The 20,914-nt window shown below is 43.4% G+C and overlaps 2 protein-coding genes across 15 annotated transcripts in view; one reads left to right on the forward strand and one right to left on the reverse strand.

Annotated features, from left to right (window-relative positions):
• The window catches only part of INTS9 (integrator complex subunit 9), a 74,121-nt gene extending 73,758 nt beyond the window's left edge, over positions 1-363 (reverse strand). Inside the window, exon 1 of the mRNA XM_065631151.1 lies at positions 286-363. Coding sequence (XP_065487223.1) covers positions 286-294 — 9 coding nt within the window. The 5' untranslated portion in view covers positions 295-363. The remainder of the gene's footprint in view (positions 1-285) is intronic.
• A 352-nt stretch (positions 364-715) lies between these two features.
• HMBOX1 (homeobox containing 1) overlaps positions 716-20,914 on the forward strand; it is a 125,364-nt gene continuing 105,165 nt past the window's right edge. For 12 of the 14 annotated variants that reach the window (XR_010605894.1, XM_065630427.1, XM_065630414.1 and 9 more), the window contains exon 1: positions 716-905. The gene's annotated coding sequence lies outside the window, so the exon portion shown is untranslated. Of the gene's footprint in view, positions 906-1,325; positions 1,400-20,914 lie in introns of all 14 variants that reach the window. The other 2 variants (XM_065630415.1, XM_065630421.1) reach the window with 1 other exon arrangement.

A 20,914-nucleotide genomic window follows, 5' to 3' on the forward strand; every position in this document is an offset into this window, starting at 1 on the left:
CCTCCCACCCCCCGGTGCTTAACCCGCCACCCGCCGCGGCCTCTCCCGCCTCCCTCCCCTCAGCTGCCGCTTCCCCGCCGACCGTTTAACGGCCGCTCGCGCGCCGGGCCGCTGAGGGGAGCGGAGTGCCGGGCCCGCCCCCCTCCCTCAGGGCCGCCCCCCTCGGTGCCTCAGTTTCCCCTCACGCCTGCGGGTGGGGCTGAAGCTGCCGCAGCCCAGGGATAATCACAAGAGAACCCCCCTCCCCGCGGCTTCCTCACAGCACCCCCGACCCCACACACTCACCAGCTTCATGCTTCACCCGGTTCTATTTACTGGGACAATCCTGCCCCCACCTTCCTGCCCGCCCGCCTCAGGGCATCATGGGACTTGCAGTCCCACCGTGCCCCCCCGCCCAGGAGGAAGTCATGGTTGAGCCCGCCCCTCCCTCCCGAGGCATGCCGGGAGTTGTAGTCCGCCCCGCGCTTCGCCCCGCGCTCCATTGGCGTGCGGCGCCGCTGAGGCATGCTGGGAGTTGTAGTCCCCGCGCGGCCGCTCGCCCCGTCGCCCTGGGGAGGGGGGAACTACAAGTCCCAGGGTCTCACAGCTGCAGCAGGTGGGAGCTTGGATGTTGATATCAACATGGCGCTTGTCAGACAGACAAAGACAGTCAGTCTGGTGTGATTGAGCCAAAAAAAAAAAAAAAAAAAAAAAAAAAAAGAGGGAGAGAGCGGGGAGGAGGGAGCGGCAGGAGGAGAGCGAGACGGGGAGGGGGGCTCGGCGGCCGAGGGATTTCCTTCCCCCCTATTGTTCTCCTCCCTCTGCGCCCCCGTTAATCTCCCCTCACGCTGGGGCGGGGGCAGGCGGGGGGACCCCCCCACTGCTGCCGTTCCATGGTGAGGTGGAGGCGCCGCCAGCACCCAGAGGTGAGTGGGGAGGAGCGGGGGGGGGGAGAGCGGCGCTTGTGAGGGGAGGGGGCGGGCGGGCGGGTGGGTGGGCTGGAGGGAGGAGGGGGGGGCCGGCGGGAAGGGGAGACCCCCCTGAGCCGGCACCGCGGCTGCCTGAGGGGAGTTGAGCCGCGGCGGAGAGCGGGTTTCCTCGCCTCGCAGCGCGGGATGTGCGTGAGGGGGGAAGCCGGGGCGGGGGGCGGCCGGGGGCGGGCAGGGGCAGCCCCTCAGCCCGGCCGGAGTTCGAGCCGCGGCTGCGGGTTATTCTGGGCGGCCCGGAGCGGGGGAGGAGGAAAAGTGTCCCCGGGTTGCTGCTGCGGGGGTCTGCGGGAGGGCAGGGCAGCCTTTGGGGTTTAAGGAAGAGCCTTCCATCGTTGTTCCTGCCGTTTATTTATTTAGCCTTTTTATTTTTTTCACCCTTCTCCCGGGTGCGGGGGTGACGGACTGGTGGTGGCGGAGTCCCCTCAACCTGGGTGGGTGCTTATTTTTCTTTATTTTCTTTTTTTTCTTTTTTTTTTTTTTTTTGTGGTGTTTCGGTTTTGTTCGCTGCAGAGTTTGAGGCTGGGCTGCTGCGGGGGCCGGCGGGTCCCCCCGTTCCGTGTCCCTGAGACCCCGTCGGGGGAGAAACTGCCCCGAGCCGGCGGTGGTTTGGCCGGGGGGGAGGCTCCGACCCCGCGGGGATGGAGCGCGGTGCTCTCTGAGGATCGAACCCCTTCCCCGGGGCTTTACCGGGGAGCTCTGCTCAGCCTGGGGGGCTGCGGGGCCGCCCTGGGTGTGCGACGGCTCCGGGGGCTCTTTTTTAGGGCAGCCCCGGTGCTTCGTGCCTGTGGAAGGGGGGGAAACGGGGTGAGCCCAACCCCGCTGGATCCCGGGGCTGGGAAGCGGCGCGATGAGGAGGGTGAGATCTGTTGCAGCTCCCGGGGCTTTGAGCGAGGGTTTTCGGGCAAGGGAAAGGCGTGAATGCGAAGGGTGTCTTGTTGCTGGAGAGTTTTAACATGGGAACGGGTGGGGGAGGAGGAGGACCCGGAGGGAAGTCATTCCCAAAATGTGCGAGGAGAGCTTGGGTGGGGTGTCAGAGGCTTGTTTATTTTGTACTTCTTGGGAAGAGATGGGGAGAGGGTGTAAATGTTTTTATACCCGTGCCGGGGATCATCTCTTTTTTTTTTTTTTTTTTTTTTTTTGAAGAACAGTGTGTTTGACCCCAGGACCGGTTGGAGGAAGTGGCAGGGAATGTCGCTGAACCGTTTTGCTTTGATTCGGGCTTAAAACGAAACAAGAAGCGACTGTTTTTAGGCGCAAAATACACATGCAAGACAGATCGAGCCGAGTTCTTCAACCTCAGTTTTGCACGATGGTTTGGTTTTTTTTTTTAGTTTTAAGAGTGTCTCTTGGTATGTTTGCACAGCACTTCTCCGGAAAGCATTTTTTTCTTTGCGATAGGTCTGAAAAAGCTTTGCTCATGTGTGCTGTTTTTCCCAGTCCTTTCGTGTTAGGGACGAAAAAATGCCTTTTTTGGGGGGGATGGGGAGGGAAGAAGGAAGAGGAAATGAAGATTGTAAGCATGTTTGCTGTTTTGTCTGTGGAGTCGGGTATATCTCAATTTATTCTCCTGCTGAAGTAACGCTAGGAGTACAGATAAGTGGCTTTTAAGTACAAAATGTACTGAAGCTGGGAAGATTTAAACTTTGTAGGGAGGAAAGCGTTAAAGCGATGGCCAGGACGCACGTTTGAGAGCAGTGTCGGAACAGATGTGACAGACGCCAGCTACGTGCCCCTGCTTCAAACTAACGGGGATGGGAGAAAAAAAGAAAAAAACCCCTACAATTTGCATGAATGGTACCGCGTACAATATATCGTATCGGAGAGAGAGATTGTGCTCTGCAGACGATTCGTGGGCTGGTGAAACTCCAAAGTGCCGGCTTGCGTCCCGTGATATGACTAGCTCATTTCTGCAGGGCTCATCAGGTACAGACTCTGCTTCCTTCCTGGGATGGTGCAGCTGGCATTTGATTTCCTCCATGGATGGGAGAGGAGGAGTCCTGTGCAGTTTTTTTCCCCGAGATGATTGCATTTTCTTTGGCCTTGCTGTACCCTGCCTCATTAGTAGGAACTGCATCTATATTTATTTACCATTATACCATGTCCCTTGGGATGTCGGGTGTAGTTTGGAGTAGGTATATATGGATTTATCACTCTTGACATTTTTTTTTTTTTCCCGTCATGCTAGGGCCAAATTTGTCAACAGCAGAGAACAAACTTAATTTATTTCTGTGTTTTGCATCTCCCTTTTTGCCATTTCTCTTCCAAATTGCAACGAAAACATCTCTGAGATGGGGATGGGGGAGGGAGGTAGGGGAGAAGTGAGAAAGGGATGGAATATGTTATCTGTGCAGGGATGCATTTGTTATCTGCACGTTCTAGGAGCATGGGGCTCTGTGAAAGAACAGCGTTTGATACTGCATCTGAAAACTGAGGTTTGGGAACGCTCTTTTTCCCTTATCTGAAGATTCTTTTTTAGCCCCGCGACAGCCACAACTTTTTCTGTACAGTTGACAGAATTGTCTGATGAGCCTGGGCATGAGACTGGGAACAAGGAACTCGTGTTTTACTCAGCAATGTCTTTTCTTCCTCCTCTGGTTCCTTTAGCACCAGCACAAGCACCAGAACAGGCATCAGCATTTTTACTCCTGTGTCATCCAGCTCTGTTCGGAGCAGGTCTAGACAACATTGTGGTATGCAGGCTGCCAGCTGGGTTACAGGAATGCTACCACAGGTGAAACTGCAGGATTTTTAGACAGTGGTAAGGAAATCTGCAAGAAAATCACGGGTGGATGAGGCCTGCTTATCTCGTATAACTACTTTACTGAGTGGTCTTGAGCAACTCCTTTCTGTTCGTTGACCTTTCTAGAAAATGTGCATCTCTTTAGCATTGCGATTCTGATAATTCCACAGAACTAGTAACCGATGTCGGGTGCAGAAAGCTTACCTGTAAGGCAGTTTCTGTGAGGGTCTTACTGGTCTCCTTCAGAAGGATATTAAAAGTTCACGGCTGGCCAGCCTTTTGAAAATTAAATTATTATGAAGTGCTTACTTTATAGTGATAATCCATACATTGATAGAAGGTTTGGTTTGTTTCTTCGTGAGTATCTGGAGGTGGGAAGACAGTGGGGTTCTGACATTTGTTTTTTAAACTGTTTTTTAAATTTTTAATAAGCATGAATGTCAATTGTTCTACTGTTAACTTTTGGGATGGTTCTTTTTTTGTTGGATGTTGGTGGGGGAGCGGTGAAATTTGGATCTTTAGGATATGATGTTTGGGTGGGGAGTTGGAAGAATTAATGAAATGGAAACATGAGAAAGGAAGAACGCTGTGCTGTCCCTTCCTTACAGGCATTTCCAAAGATGTTTGGTTGTGTATGTTAGAAAATAAACCAATTTGCATGAAATAACAGCATATTTTAATCTAAAGACAGCAACTTTACAGTGATTTCTGTGCAGAACTTTTAGGGACACTACAGAATGACACATTACAGCGTTGGAATCTGTGGAAAATGTTTTTCATATGCTGCAAAGTTTAGGATTTGAAATCAGACACTTTAAAGCATGCTGTCATCTTAAGAACCCTGCTGCAAAAAACCCCATGCCTTTGTTTCCTCTACCCATAGCTTTATGCAGCTTTGACACCACTTCTAAAGTCACTGAAGTTGATTTCACTTTTTACCCATTTTAATGGAGCAGGCACTGGGTCCGTATACACATCCTCATGGGATTGGGCTTGAACGATACTTATGCTGATAATATTACCTTGTGGGTTATCAATGAAGTAAGACCAGTGTCATGATTATAGTGGGATTTTTAGGACAGAATGAGGAGAATTCGAATTTTGGGGGGTCTGAGTTATATCCGTAAGGCTGGTTTTATATCTAAGATTATTAAGAAGTTGCATTTTGCATTCTAATATTCTGTACTGACTAAAAATCCCTTCTGACATGTATAAAATCAGGATGGCTGGGTAGTAAAGAATACGAAGAGTTCATATTTGAACACTCAGTCTTGCAAATGGGTGGTGTGTTAGCTATGGATGCAATTTTCAGTGTTAATGCTAAAGATAAGTGTTTTGACAAATGCTTTTCATTTGGGGAACGATACAAGCAAGAATAACAGGATATGAAAAGGAAGCGTTGTTTTTCATTTGGCAGGTGGCAAACCAAGGTGGAGAGGGATTAACTTGCCCAGGTTCATACACAAAGTCTGCACCAGAACTAGTGATGAGTTCGTGATCTCCAGGGTTTGTCAGGGCTTTAATCAGTTTTTCTCCCTCCCTCTTTAATTGCTTAACTTCCACATTTAACAAATAATGTAAAGAGTTTTTATTTTTCTTCCAGTTTCGAACTTTATAGCCCGAAGTTTGTTTTCTTTCATTTTTAGTCGAGCCTTGAAAACACAGGGTTGGAAAGCTGCGTCTGAGCAGCACCTCCCTGACATATGATACTATCTTGAAACAGCCTCTGACAAGTGAACCCTCTCATTGAAATCATGTGAGGAATTTTATTACTCAACTCTTGAAGATCTTCTGGGGGAAAGGAGGTTGCAAACTATTAACTATGTGGTCTTCATTTCAAGTTGGCACAGAAAATAGTCTTATGTATTGAGGCAGTCATGTGGTCCACAGAAAGAAGCAGAGAATTGGCTCTGTAGTCGCCAGCCAACTGAAAATTTCATCTTGTAACTGTGAGAAACACATTTATTTTTGTGTTGTGACTGCTAAAAAGAGGCACATTCGCTTGAAATCTGGTCTTTCTTTAAACATGGCATTGTTTGATTTCCTTCCCCTCTCCTCCTGCTCAACCGGGTGCTTATACAGGGTTAACCTGGGACCCTAAAAACATGTGGAGAAGCTTTTATGATAGATACCCTTAAGCAGCATCCCAAACACAATATACTTTTTTCTTTGCTGTTGCAGTCGGTTTTACCCAAAGCTCATCGTTTGAGCAGGTTTCCTGCATAATACGCGGCTGAGCAAAGTGCTCGTTTCACAGTTATGAAACCGCTGCTATCGCAATTATTGCATCGTAAAGCCCAACCTAATCAGAAGTGATCGATTTATGGCCATAGCTTCTGTGGGGTGCTAGTGGAGAATGGCTCTGATGTTTCACATTTGATTGGTTATGGCTGAGCCACTGTCTTCCTCCTGATAAAATAATACTTTGTACCTTTGTTGGTAAATCTTCAGGTGCTTTACAGAGGTATCAGTATTTTACAGATAGAGAAACTGAGGCGTAAGGGCCAAGTGACTCACTCAAGGTCACATGCTGAGTCAGTGGCACTTGAGTATGGCTTTGTTCTCCATCTATTACACTTTTATATCTGTGATATATTAATATATATTAACCATATAAGGAATTTATTGGCTGGTTGTCTAATGTGCTCAATAAGATTTTCTTACAGTGATGGGAGGATTTCCCATGTTCCATTGACTTCTGTGGTTTGACACTTGTCGTCCTTATTTGTTCAGTTAATTTTAATGCTTTTAAATCCGTTAGATTTTTTTCTGCAACCCTCTCTATCAGGCCAAAAGTGCTATGGGGTAAACTTTCTCACAAGACTGTAAGGGATGCCCCTTTTTCTTGCATAGCCTTTCTTCTGCTTCGTTTAATAGGAGTTTTTCAGTGTGGAACATCAAATCTTATCTCAGGAATGCACATGCATGTTTGTTATTGTTTTGATTCAGCACCATGTTAATGTAGACACCAAAAGGTTGAACAATTACTTGTTTGATGCACCTTTTTTTAAGAATTAAAAAAAGAATCCCTGACTGGTTACTCTACCCGCCTGTGTGCAGATTTCCTTTTCCCAGTTCTTGAGCAAAGCTCAAAGCAGAGTCTGAAGTTAAAGCCTACTCTTAAAACTGGGAGCTGCTGTAGTGCAGCGCTTCTGACCGAGTGTATTCTGCTTTATCTTTCCTGTGCAGCCAACCAGAAGGTATGGAAGGTCAGTTAACTCTTTCTCCTACAGAACTCCTCTGGGAATGGTTACTTCAGCATTTCTCGTGTGTTTCAGTGCAGCTACTCACCTGAAACTCATGACTAAGCATGGCCCTTGATCAGGTTATGTGTACACCAAAATTAATTGTGTTATGTGTTCGTTGTGTATATGCTCACGGCGTGTTGGCGAGTGCATCCTCCAGTCACTATTTGCCCAATGGGTGGAGTTTTGTTTCCAGATCTACTGAAGAGTTTCTTGCAGCCAGAGGAAACCATTTTTATTACCTGCTTCATGCATGGAGGTAGCATTCTTTTGTTCTTCATGCGTATAAGACATCTATCTAGGCTACATTAAATTTACATGAACCCTGTTCACTGCTGTGGTGGTAGATGAGGTCTTGATATTGGGCTGGGAAAGTCATTTACAAGCCAGGCATACAAAATATATTATGTTTGGCTCTACCTCCAGCTGAATCTCACTTGCCCTGTATTCCTGGCATCGGGTTTCTCCCTGCTTTTGAACTTAATATTTAGGAAGTCTTATTTTCTCTTCACTTTCTTAAAAAAAATATGTTGAATGTTAAGTTCAGCAGTAAAACAACTGTTACTGAAACAATACTGTAGGCTACTCTTGCAGGGAGCCTTGTGAACAGGCAGTTTGATTCTGATAAGCCCTATCAATCGGGAAGTGTAGCATATAGTCATTTCCTGCATTTCGAGCCGCCCGTTTCTTAGGAGCTCTGAAGCAAGCACTGAATCTGCTTTTTGTTCCTCCAGTGGTGCTGTAATACTAATGGAAGCAGAAAGCATTTAGTTAGTTCATAAAATACAAGCGCTGTTTCTGCTTGGATCTTTATTTTGACCTTTATTTTGGACAGTTTCTCTGCCATGAGCAGATTCTCCAATTACAATGTCAGCTTTCACTAGAAATCTCTTTGTGATTTAACTGGCAGGGTTTTGGAGTCGGAGCAACTGGGTTTGCAGCAGCTCTGGCGTGTAAGTCGTATTGAAATGTTGAAAAGGAAAGTTCTTCCTGGCAGTGAGGTTGTGTTGGGCTCTTGTGTGTAGGCTCTGCCGTAGATCTTACTTTATGACCCAGGGCAAACTTCTTGACTCGCCTGCGTTCCAGCGTGTAATATGAAAATAAGTCTTTCAGGGCTGTTGAGATGCTTTCACGTTCGTCAAGTATTTGAAGATTCTTGGCTGGGTGGAAGTGCATGCTGCTGCTCTCACTGGTACAAACATGAATGTCCTAAGTGTATTTACACAGAGTAAGAACCAGTTATTTAAGTTAATACCGATTTTTTTTCATGCTTCAGATGGGAGAGGTAAGCGGTTGATCACAGTTTTCTCAACTAAGTTGTATTACGCATGAGTTCCAGACATCATCATCGGTTGTTCTCTGTTTGCCTTTCACGGAGGCTCCATCTGTTTGGTGGGATGGTGCTGTTTAGTGAGCAGTACAGCAGTCTGAAAAAGATGGAACTTATTGAACTTGAAACTTGTCCCACCCTCTTTAATTTCCTCACCCATAAAAGTAGAATGATGTTAACATATTAGAGATTCATAAAATTTAAGGTGAGAACAGACAATTAAAATCTTGTCTGATACATTTTATGTGCTTTCTATCACAAGGCTTTAAATTTTAATCATTTACTCTGAAACTGATACCAATAACTGGTGTTTGGCTAAAAACTTTTTGAAAACTTTCCAGCCCTGAGAGTCCATCATTGGTAAGTTCAGACTCATCACTTCTCTTGGTAGTTGCTGCCATCTCACTGTTAAAAATAAGTGGCCGATTTCTCATTTGAATTTGTTTAAGTTCTGCCGCTGGTTCTTGTTATGACTTTCCTGACAAGATTAGAGCCCTTTAGTATCCAGGACTTTCTTGCCATGGAGGTACTTACACTCTGTAATCAAGTTACTCGATTGATAAGGAGACAGAGTTGAGCTTTTAAGTCTCACTCTGAGGCATTTTCTCCTGCACTCAGATCATCCGGTGATTCTTCGTAGTCTCAGGTTATTTTTAACATTGTGGAAACCAAAAATGGAGAATATTCCGGCCTGCATCTGATCCAGACTGAATACTGAGGTGCAACAGCATTTAAAAGGTTCACAGTAGCCCCTTTGCATTGGGAAATCCTGTTTGTGAGCCTTGCTGTGCTGGCACTGAGATTATTCTTAGTTAAGCCTGCCATTTAGTAGGTGCAGTCTGCATTTCTTAGATTATAAATTTGCCTTTGTATTCAGATGTGTTTTGCTTTCCTGAGCTACTTTAAGGTATTCAGACGTCTTTCTTTTTCTGTCCTTTCCTCATCATAATGTACTGTTCCTATAGTCTTGGTGTCAGTAACAGATGTTTATCTGCAGTGATAAAAATGTTGAACTGCATCAGACCTTAAATTTAGTGACAAAAAAATTAGCATGATGCAATCCCAGGAAGTAGATGAAGAACTGGCGAACTGACAGCCCTCAGAAAGCACCAGTCGATACGGAGCAGCTGATGTGCATTTCCACTAGAACCAACGTACGCCCAATGCGCATCTTTTCTGCTGTTCGACTACCTTTGTAATCTCAAAGAACAAATTTAGTTCTTTATCAAGATACTTGCTATTAAATCATGCTGACTGGCACTACTGAAGTCCCTGCTCTCTAATTCTTTACTGGGAATGTATACATATATTTTTCTCCTGTTGGTTTGCCTGGATTGATACCCAGCTGACTGCCTTAGAGCTCTCCAGACTTTCCCCTTTTGGAGTGTTAACACAATGTGAACATCTACCTGTCCTGGGGTCTTGCCCTTGTTTTCTAGAGAGTCCCTCATTTTAAAAAAAGAAACTAAACCAAACCACCCTGCAAGACTGCAAAAAGCCCTCTTCAGTGCATGTTTTGTAGGCTGATTTCAAATGTTTCACTCTTAATGGATCTGCTGAAAATATTCTTTTATTACTGATGAATTAGAAAGTACTTTGTGTGATGAAAGCATCTTGCCCCAGTGTAAGGGAGAAGTGTTCACTGTAATCCTGCTTCTCCCTTCCACTTGAAAGTTACTGTAAAAAAAAAAAAAAAAAAAAAAATTAGCTTTTTTTGTGCGTGTATGTTGAATCTTGCACTTTGGTTAGTTCAAGGAATGTCCCAAGACCTTTTTGTTCCTAAGTGGCTGCAAGTGTAAAACCGCGATGCTTTTGGGGTGGCCATGGTGCATGGGCTGGACGATTGCACGGCGTCCTGGAAGTGAACAAACACCTTTCTAACCTTTGCAAGTGGCTACTGAGGAAGACACTTTGGAATTGTACTTCAGTTTGTTTCACAGGCATAATTCTGATAAATATTGGTGTCATGCCTCTGTCACACTTAAGTAAATTCTGTTTTACTCACAGCAACGTACCTTTTTGTTACAAATGCAGCTGCCTTCACTTGCTGGCTGTTGCCCTGCGTTTCCCTTTTCCTGTCCCAAACCGATTTAGCTTTTACTCCTTCCATGTTACTGCTGTGATCAGCATTGCACAGGAATGTCTCTTTCTGGAGGACAGGCAGCATTTTTGTCCGTTGCTTTTTAGGATACAAGATAATACAGGATCTTGAAACCAAACCTCATTTAAATACTACTGCCGGGAAGAAGTGAATGAAGTGTGTTTATATTTTGGGTTTGGTGGTTTTTATGTGTGTTGGTTGGTTGTTTTGGTTGTATTTTTTTTTCTTTAGGTGTTTGAAAGGACTTGCTCCGTGAGGAAGTCCCTGTTTGGAAACCTGCAAATTCCAGGCAGATAAAATGCAAAGAGGTCGAGTGAGTATCTTGAAGTTTGGGACGTCTGTTTCCTTTCTGACTGTCGAGTGGGAAACCTGCTGTAGCGATAGGCTTTGGGGAAAGGCTTGGAAGGGGGAAGAAAAGGAACAGGGCTGAGGCCCAGGATCTGGGAAGGACACTGTAAAAGCAGGTACGGCATTTCTGCTGTTTGCAATCTGAGCTGTGGCACTGTGGAAGTCTAAGACAAGTAACAGAGACTCAAAAAAGTGTGCTGTTTTGTTGGATATGAATATTTCTTATAACACAAGCTTCTTAGCTTTTCCTGCCTCCTAGCTAACTCGGTATCTGATTTTTCTGTTCCTCTGCTGTCTTCTTGCAGGAGTTGTTTATTGACTGAAATTGTTTCCATATGGCTGCAATGTAGAGCTTGATTACATTAAATGTGGCGCTTTCCTGTGGCATTGCAGTGCTATGCAAAGCTCGTCCCTCTTTCTCTCCCTCCAACCTCCTCTTCCTCTGTAAAACTTTGTTTTTGAAATGTGTCGCTTGTTTAGGGATTATCATTGCCCTCTTGGAGGCTTGTAGAACTGAAAAACTGGGATCTAGATCTTTTTTGGGTCTTCGTATTTGATTGCTTTGGCAGGTTAAGTTTGCTTGTAAATTGCTGATAAAATCCTTATGAAGATTAGAGGGACATTGCTGGAGCTGGGGCCCCAATGTGTTAAACACTGAACAAGTATGCAGGCAAGAGATAGTCTGTACCTCCAAGGAGTTTACAGCCATCAAGACAGTCCATTTAGATTGTATTTGTTTACACTGATGATCAATTTAAATACTGCTCCAAGAAGGTGTTAAAATGGAAATTCCTCTACTTGGAGGCTTCAGGCCAGATTCACCACTTATCTGGAGCCTGGAAGCTATGTCTAGTTTGCAGAAAACAGATCTGTTTAATAGCAAATGGATGCATCTGTATCTTTGATAAGAATAAAAGCTGATTGTTGGCTAAGTTAGCTAATAAAAGCAGCAGTGGAGCATTTCCACCTGCTCTTTGCAGTTATGCTCTCTTTTATAAGCTTGAGTTTTATAACCTGGATTCAAAATTTAGGTTCTGTTAAAAATGTTTTCTGTTAACCAGGTTAAAATATATAAATACCTTTTTCTTAAGCCTAAGCCGTCTGATGTAATGCCTACATTTCTTGTACTTAAAGAGAACGTAGGCAGTGCATTTTTACTGCCGATATCTCAAATAAAGTCAAACCAGTGAACTGATGGTTGTCGCTCTTGGCCGAGCACATGGAACCAGAATCTGATGAAGCACTAAACCAGCTTTGGAGAAGTAGCCTCTTCTGCAAGTGCATAGAGAATATTTTCTTCATTTCTGTATATTCAGATAGTTCAGATCACAGAGTCTTTAATTCAAAACCGAGAAACCATTTGGGAGCTGTAAATGCAGAAATGCTTGTTTTCCTCACCTAACATAAGGTGGAAAAAAAAGAACAATGAGGAAAGAGATTCACAACACTGAAATCTTTCAGTGGAGGACACAGCAAGGTTCAATTCACTTAATAAAGATAATTCGTTTGTTTTCACTAAAGCATTTTAAAACGCGAACCATGTTTCTGTAACCCTCTTATGCGTCCAGCATGTATGATGTATCATTCGAGACTAATAAAACTGTAATAGATAAAAGCTGGCATTTAAAAATTGTTTTATAAACAGTCTGGCTAATAACCCAGGGTGGCAACTGAAGCGCAGGGATAATGTTCAGGCCTTTGCCTTGCTAGAGCCTGAAGCTCCCTCCAGTCTTTTTTAAAAAAATTCAATGTAAAATGAAAGCGTCAAGGGGAGAAATCCAGCTTTCCAAACCACAGGGGATCCAGCGCCGAGTGGGGTGGTGCGGGGCAATCGGAGGTGTTAGTTGTCTATGTGGCAGGTTCAAGCCGCAAGTTATTTAAATGTCCCTTGTAGTTTACAGGTGTTTTGAGTACTGAGCTGGCAGGTAAAAGACAGTGACCATGAAGCTGTCATAGCTGTCACCTCTGCTTGTCTTTTTCCTTCAAGGACTTGCTGCTGGTCTGAGCTCGGAGTAAAGGCTGTGGGCACCTTATCCCATTTGGGGCGTTGCAAGTCTTAGAATTGTGATCGGATGGAGCGGCCCACACCGAGGCACCTCGCTCCAACAGGAGGCTGGATTTAAAACCTTTCATTCTCCTTTCTGTTTCTGTCCAGCATGCAGGTCTTTGTGGATCCCTGGATAGACGGCTTGTGCACATTGTGAGGAGAGAACTTTTCAAGAAAGGCTGTGGGTCCTGCAGCGGGGTGCCTACAAATCCTGATTTAAGATCTTTCTACTCCCTATTTTACGAAATGCTGGGGGAAAGGCAGGCTGGGGAAGCCTTAGTTTTTTTCTGTGCCGCATGAAATGCTCTAACTATGTGGCAGCAGAAGCGAAGTTTAGAATAAATTTAGTTTTCAGTGTTGTCATCTTCACAGAAAAGGAGAAGAAGAGAGAAATTGTGACTATCTCAGACTTTGCCTGTTCTACTTCTTGCACGTCAGAGCTGCGTTCTGCTGCTTTCCCAGTGGATGACCAGCTAAAACAAATACTAAACTTCACCTCTTTAAACTCCTCCTTTTGTAACATTTGGTTAGTTTGCTGGGTACTTTTTTGTGATTTCCAGAACTATTGAAACAGTGTAAGTCGATGAAGACTCTCTTGTGTATTGTATGTGAGCTCAGATATTTGAATATGGAATAGAAATAGTACCGAATATCTGCAATTTCCATTGAATTTCAGTGCCTTTAAGGAATGAGTCCTTAAGATGTAACTAACTTAGAGGCAGTGGGAGTGCTCTCTGTTGGTTTTCACAAGAACTGAACTGGAACTATATTGAGGATATTTTCTTTTTTTTAATTAACAGGAGATCCCTGAGTCCTTTTATACTTAAGAATAATTAATTCTCTATTGTTTTTGCTTTTGACAGACTTCTACTGTCAATCTTTCAAAGGAAACATTGGCCCTTCCTCCAATTATTTGATGAAACAGTTTACTATGTGCAGCCTCTCCCCCACCCTTCATAGTAAAAATCTGCTTCTTGTGTCCTCCTGGGTGCTGCTTCCCAGCTCTGCTTTGCTCTTTCTGTCTCTTACAGATAAAAACCTGCACAGTGTTGGGACTGAAATGTTTTTATTCTCCTTGCACACTTTTCAAAAAGTCCATAGCACTGGCCTTCTAGGTAACAGCATGTGTTACATGTCCTGCAAATAAAGAGCATGATCTTTCAGTTTTCTTCTAATGGGAATTACTTTTGAGAAAAGACCGCAGGCTCAGGGCCGTCCTGCCTTTGCAGTATTATCAGTTTATTTTGGGTGCAAGTGTGATTCATTTTTTCTTAAATATTAAAGGGAGCGTTTATGCCTTTTTTGAGGTATAATTGTATGGAGACGTTACTTGGACAGACCTCCTAAAGTCTCCTGCATTAAATTGGATGTGCTGGGTATGAGCTCTGTGTGCTTACAGCTGCTGAGGAGAGTCCTGGACCGAACTGGTATTCCCAGAAACCAGAGAAATTGCAAATAATGTTTCTGCTTCTTACTGCATCTTGACTCTCCCTTACCTGTTTTCCTTGCTCCTGTTGATGGTTTTTTTCTTACCTCTTCATATGCTTTTTGCAGTCATAGTTTCCAATTATAAACTTAGCTTAAAACCTATTTTAACTGACTTTTCAGTTCTGGCCACATAGCAAAAGTGATTTAGTAATGTTCTCCCAGGTTACTGAAGCCACCGCGCAGAAAGGTGTAGGTGTCCGTCCCTTGCAGCTCTGAGATGGTTTGTGTTTGTAGGAGGAGGTGTCTGTAGTCCAGTCATTACCCCAGCACCAGCCTAAATCCAGGTGGATCATCGTGTGCCTGCACACTTATTTTTAGAGCAAGTTGCACAGGAAAATCCCATATGCAAGCTCGAGATGTGCTATCCAACCTCCACAATTCTGTGGTATGTGCAAATGGGGAAATTAAGAGTTTTCATATAGATACATCCTTGTGCTTTTCATCCTGTCTTCCAAACTTTCTCCTTATTTTTGAAAGGTGGACCTTTTAAAGCCTTTTATAATAGTTCTTAAAGACATCTCACTGGATTTAACACCGACTGGCTAAAGGGAGGGTTAGAAGCCAGCTGTTTAATTGGCGTTTTACATGGTAGACTTTCAAATTGTGAATTGGGTGAGGTTCCTGCTTTGCTGCTCTTTTTCTACAGAGCAGCAGTGGTACATGCACATGGTACTTCAAAAAATAAGGGCGTATGTTGTGACAATATTGCTTGAAGCTGGGCTCTGATCTGCAGGAACGCTACGCTGATTTGTACCTGTGAATATAGACAGCTATAAAATAAGATTTACTGAAGAGTTGCCAAACACAACATGGAGACTTATTTTAACTGAGCTTATTGAACTTACTGAACAAGTTCAGTTAAAATCAGGTTTAAAAAGTTGGCACAAGGCTCGATGAGTGGCAGCTGTGAATGCTGAGGGAAACCTATAAGGACAGGGCAAACATTTGATACCCCCCAGCATATACTTTCAAACACCCAGACTGTGTGCTTCAGGCATTCCCAATATCTTTTGTATCCCAGCTTTTCCACTTAAAGAGAGGTCTAGGCATGTTAAACCCTTAATGGCCCATTTGTCTAGACAAACTGCTGTCCTGAGCCGCGTCCATTGCACTTTTCCACCTGCTTAATGTCACATACCTGCAGGCTTGGTAGCCTTTGTGAAGTGAGATTGTTGTGTTTTGTTTTGTTTTGTTTTTAGTTCAGTTCCCGGTGAGCAAATGTCCTTATTTATCAATTAAGTCACCTTTTTGTTTATTTGTTTGATTTTTATTTTTTATTTTTTTAAATCTTTTTCTTTCTTTTCTTGGCATCCCTGGTCACTCCTGTTCTGTGCCACTTAATGCATGAGCAAATACCATCTTTTAAACTCAGTGTGCTGGATAGCAAACGATTATCCTTCCCCTCACAAGTTACCATCCTCACCGATCTGTTGACAGTGCCGCTTGTTTAATAACTCTTTTATTTGCTTCAGATGAAATTGGGTGGGATAATGTGCATTTCTGTGTAACTTCATGCTTGATCTAGCCCAATTAGTTTTGCCGAAAGAATTAATAATTTGGGGAGTGCTCCCAAAGGACTGTGCCAGCAGAACTCTGCAAGTGCTCACTCCAGGCAGGGAGGTCCAGAAAAACACATCTGTCTATGTCTGGAGTAGCATGGACATTGTAGAACGAGGGCAACGAATGATTTCTCTACGTTTTAGGTCATCCACAAACATCTATAGGACTCTCAGTTACTGTTTAACTCCAACTCTCTGTGCTCTTTATACAAAAGGATTAAGTCTGCTGTCATTTAGAAAATGAAGGTTTTTTTCTGACTTGTACCTTTTTGGTGTGCTGTGATTCCTATTTGACTGTCATTTCTCCAACTTGTAAAGCTGTCTCCAGTGTATGCAGTTCTATATCCCATCAGCTCGCTCTTTCCTGTGCTCATCATATTGCACTGCAATCATCTGTCCTCTTTTCTGCCCCCTAACACTGGTGGATCTCTCTTTTCATACTGCGTTTTCTAAAAACCGTCCTATAAAATGCCGCCGTGTGAGACTATTGTATTGGCTACAGTGATCTTTGTAAGTCTTGAACAAGGAAATTTTAATTTGAATATTTTTTTTCCCTAGATATGCATTTGATAGCCTCCTACTTTACCTTATTTGACTGCCTCCTAGTTTACCTAAAATGTTATTTTTTATAGGATACGTGGGAACATACTATTTCAAATGCTGTACAACAATGCTAATTCTTTAATCGAGGGGGGAAAGGAGCTGGAAACAGTGCTGCAAATGAAGTTCCCTCAAACCGCATCATCGCCAGCGCAAGGGTTAATATTTTTCTCCAGATGTTAATCTGTTTCCTGCTTTCATTTTAATGGGTGCGTATAGAAAGATTTTGGTTTCTTTGTCCCTTTGCACTTGAACTAGAAACTGTGTATTCTATTTGAGGTACACAGTAGAAAAGTATTTTTTTAGTGCTTTGGGTTTAACAGTTTTCTCTGTAGAGGAAGAAAAAATAACTCGAGACATCCGTCCAATGAAATGTAAAATGAGAGGACCGCAATATCTGAACTTGTGTTGTCTCCAGAATAAGATGACAAAATAGATTGAATAGTCCTTTACTCCTTCTGTTTTGGAAAGCAAGGGGGAGGGTTGGCTGAAGAGAATCATCTGCAAATAAATGACTGAGTGACATTTGCATTTCTCCTTGCAAGAATTTGGTAACAGTTCTAACAGCAATGGATTGGAAATGAGTTTTCTTAACCTGAAATGAAGCGTGTGCTTAAATTTCATCGCTGCCGCTGACTTCCATCCCAAGATTTCTGTTTTACAGCTGTTATTAAAAATTTATGGGGCAACTTCAGATCAAAGCAAATCTATATTCTCTTTATTATGTAAACTTGGGTTTTGTGGAACATATGCATTGCATCCATGCACTTTATGCAGGAATTTTTGTTCTAGCAAAGGCAGGTGTTGTGCAGTTAGACCTGAAACGTGCAAAGCCAGGGTTGTGCCAGTGATGAGTGGTGCTCTGGTTCTCTCTCTTCTTTCTTGATGTCCCAGGTAACTTCTTATGAAAAGGAAGATCTTTCCTGAAGTGCTTTACTTATCTGTTTCCTAGTTTAAATCTTCTGTACTGTGCTTCTTACTGAGGATTTGTCACACGACTTTGTGTTCCACATAACCCCGGTTTCCCACTGGTGTGCTGAATGACTACCTGCCACTACTTAGGGCCCAGACTTGAAAACATTTCTATAGATACTTAACCTCACAATTAGAGTTTTAGAGCAGTTCCCAGGAAGGCGATGACCTGTCCTTGGTGTGTTCATCACCGAGAACAAGGCAGCTCCTGCTCCAGGTAACAGGCTCCTGATAAACGTCTTCTGTTCATTCATATTCTCTGATCGGCTTCCTCTTGTCCTCCAGTCTCACCTTGCGGAATAAGTTGTCGATATTGGCATCTTTTATCCAATTTAAGGTGGTGGTTTTTTAACCTGTCAGCTTTGAGAATCTACATGTTATCTACCAATCTCAAGTTTTACCAGAACCTAAGATCCCACTTTTGCAGTGAAAAGCTTGCAGATGTGAACCCTGATGGTTTCAGTTTGAGAAGACAGCTTGAATAAACTATAATCGCGTGGTTTCTGAAGGACTGCGGTTGCTTGTGTTCGGCACCTCTTTGAGATTCATACGGGCCAGTTCTTTGGTTTTATTCCCCTTCTGACCTGTCCCGTGTCTCCAGGTAGCTGATGCCTTCTGAGCTCTTACCTGGGCTGTTGCTTTTGCATTTGATGGGATTTGTGTGCAATCCTGGGTACAACTTAATCCTTGCTCTGCTGTTGCTTTAAAGCACTGATAATAAGACTGGTAAAATGGTGGAAGGAAGGCAAAAATGGGAAAAGCTGCTAGATCTTAAAGATTAATCAGCCTGACTTAAATAGCAAGCAAAACTACAAGCATTCTTTTCTATACAACGTCTTTTCTTCCCTTCTGCTCTTGCAAAGCTGTTTCTCCAGGGGAAGATTTCAAGCTCCCTAAGACCGTGTTCTTATATTAGTGTGAGGACACAGACTAAGATTATTTGTGTGAATATGTATCAACAGTTACATTACCTGGGGTTACTTTCATGCTTTCTCACTTGGTGGAATTACGGCCTCGTATTGCACAGTTGCTTATGTATTGCTCTGTTTATACCTGTCTGTATTTACAAAGTCATAGCACGGAACTCTTGTGTCTGAGCTTCCATCCTAAGCGAAAGAGAAGTCAGTGTAAATGATGGGGACGTCCCTAGCCTGTGTAGATAATGAAACCGGTTCCGTTTATAAACATTATGAAGAATATACAGTAGTATTCTCACAAGAGGGGTACAGTCAAACCCAAGGTTGCTATAATTATTTAGTTGGTTAGCGGTTTGTTTGGTTTTTTTAATTTGAAGAGTATATTCCCTTATTCCTGTAAACAGCTTCCTGCACCCTTAGAACACAAAGGATTTTTTCAATTTTGCTGCAAGGAAAGAAGTGATATGAGCAACCTGAAAGGTGGAGGCACTTCCTAAGCCAGATCAACCCGTGACACTGTTTGTTCTTAGACCTGCGTTCTACCTGCGGCTGCTCAGCCCCTCTGCTGGGGGTTTTCACCTCCTCTGCTGCTTTACCTGCATAAATAAGCTCAAAGAAGGGTTGTAAAACTATAATGGAGGCAGGAGGAGCAAGGGAAATGGGTAGAAATGATAATTTATTCTTTTACATTTTCTCCTCTTTTCCAAATCGATTAGTCGTCGTGCTTATGAAGCACCTTTTACAACACAGATCAAAAACCGAGGAGGTCTTGTTTAAATGTGTATCAAACAGCACGTTTCCATATCAGTGTTAGTGACTTGCTGACTCTTGGTTGTCTATAAAGTATTAGAGGGGGGTCTTTGGAATAGCTGCAGCAAAATTAAATGTTCTGGACTCGAGTGCTGTTGGTGTTGCTGGTGTTGTCCCAGAAGTATAAGCTGAAGGGGTGCAGCTATTTTATCAATATCTTTAATTAAGAAAATGTTTTACTGACAAGGTTAGTGGGTTTATGACTCTGCCACTTCCACGTGTCTCAGTGTTGGTGGGATACAGGGTGGTCTGCGGTGTCGTTTCAAACAAGTTGGACTTGTTTAAGGTTAAGAAATGCTACGTTTGTAGCCTTAGGCGAAGGGAAGCAGTTGTGTCTAGCAGGCAGGTTGCACATCCTAGGTAGTTAACAGCCTCTTTGTGTGCATCCTACTGCATTGGCTATCTGTAAAATTGATGTGTTTTGCCACCATCTAGGGTTGTAATGAGAATTAATAGTTTTTCGGCGTACTCTGGTGATGGAAATATATGTGACTCCTAACTGAAAATGTGTATTCATGTGTTGAATAGCATTTGATACAAGATCAGAGTTTTCATTTCTGGGAACACCAGCAGCTTTTTTTATCTCACGCCATCACAAGCAGAGAGAGATGGGCAAGCGTGGATCGAGGAGAGCAGGTAGACACTGATCTGAGAAGGTGGAAACTGGACACTAACGTGAGTATACTGGGGGCACTGGTCATGGTCCGTCATCATCGTCGGCAGCGGGGCCCGGAGTAATAACGCTCCAGCTGCCTGAAACCACAGCAAAGTGAAACAGCAGAGGTGGTAAGCAGTGGATGGAGAGGTGTTTGGGGGTTTATTAGGCAGGATTTTGCCCCTGACAGTAGTTGAACTCCTGAGCTATCGAAGAGTGGTTATTAGATCCCCTGACAAACAAGAAAAAAATAAGGAAAAACAAGAAATCTTGTTTTCTAGCATCCACTGTCCTGGTGTTTCCCTAGTAATGATTTTTTGGGGACAATTTTGTTTCTTTTTGCTGAATAGTGGCCTCACAGATCCAGGCAGCTGAGGGAAAATAAGAATGTTGGTCTTATTTGGAACATCTTAGGAAGAAAACAGTCTTAACGGCAACAATAAATGTGCTGGTATAATGCAGACTAAACCATACTTAATACAAGTCTATATCCATCACTCTGATATACTGAAATCCCAGTCTGCTGATTTGATGTCAGGATGATGAATTATGACCTTTTTATTATTTATTTTAAGGTTTAGTTGCAGACTTTATAAAAACATAAAGTGTGTCTGGCTGTGCTTGTAAGGTTTATTGAATGGCTGGAAGAAGCTCTTAGATTTGGAACACAAATGGTGGTTTGTTTTCTTATATTTATATATACACAAATGCATTTGCAAGTACATACAATTTGTGTTTATTTCTGTATGTAATTTACAATGGGTAAAATTAGAGCCCGGTATAAATCACATTTAGTTACATGCATGGTCGTGGTTAGAAGTCAATTCATGGGTGTCGCCTTCCTGTGCTTTGGCGAGTTCCTACACGTGGAGAGACAAGTTTGAGCTGATAGGTAACCAATTTAACATGAAGCAGTATAAGCCACTCACGGAGGCACTTGGGTTGTGCAGATTTATTTAAATCACTCTGAGGTGTGGTTTAATCCTTCCAGTTTGCAAAGGCAAGGCCATGGGAGAACACCCCTGAAAACACCACGCACGGGCTCTTGCTGAGAAAAGTTGGATCGGATGATCCTTGTGGTCCCTTCCAACCTGGTATTCGATGATTTTATGATTCTGTGATATGGTTTCGTGT

The sequence above is a fragment of the Caloenas nicobarica genome, chromosome 3, assembly GCF_036013445.1.
Source record: "Caloenas nicobarica isolate bCalNic1 chromosome 3, bCalNic1.hap1, whole genome shotgun sequence".
Classification (NCBI taxonomy): domain Eukaryota; kingdom Metazoa; phylum Chordata; class Aves; order Columbiformes; family Columbidae; genus Caloenas; species Caloenas nicobarica.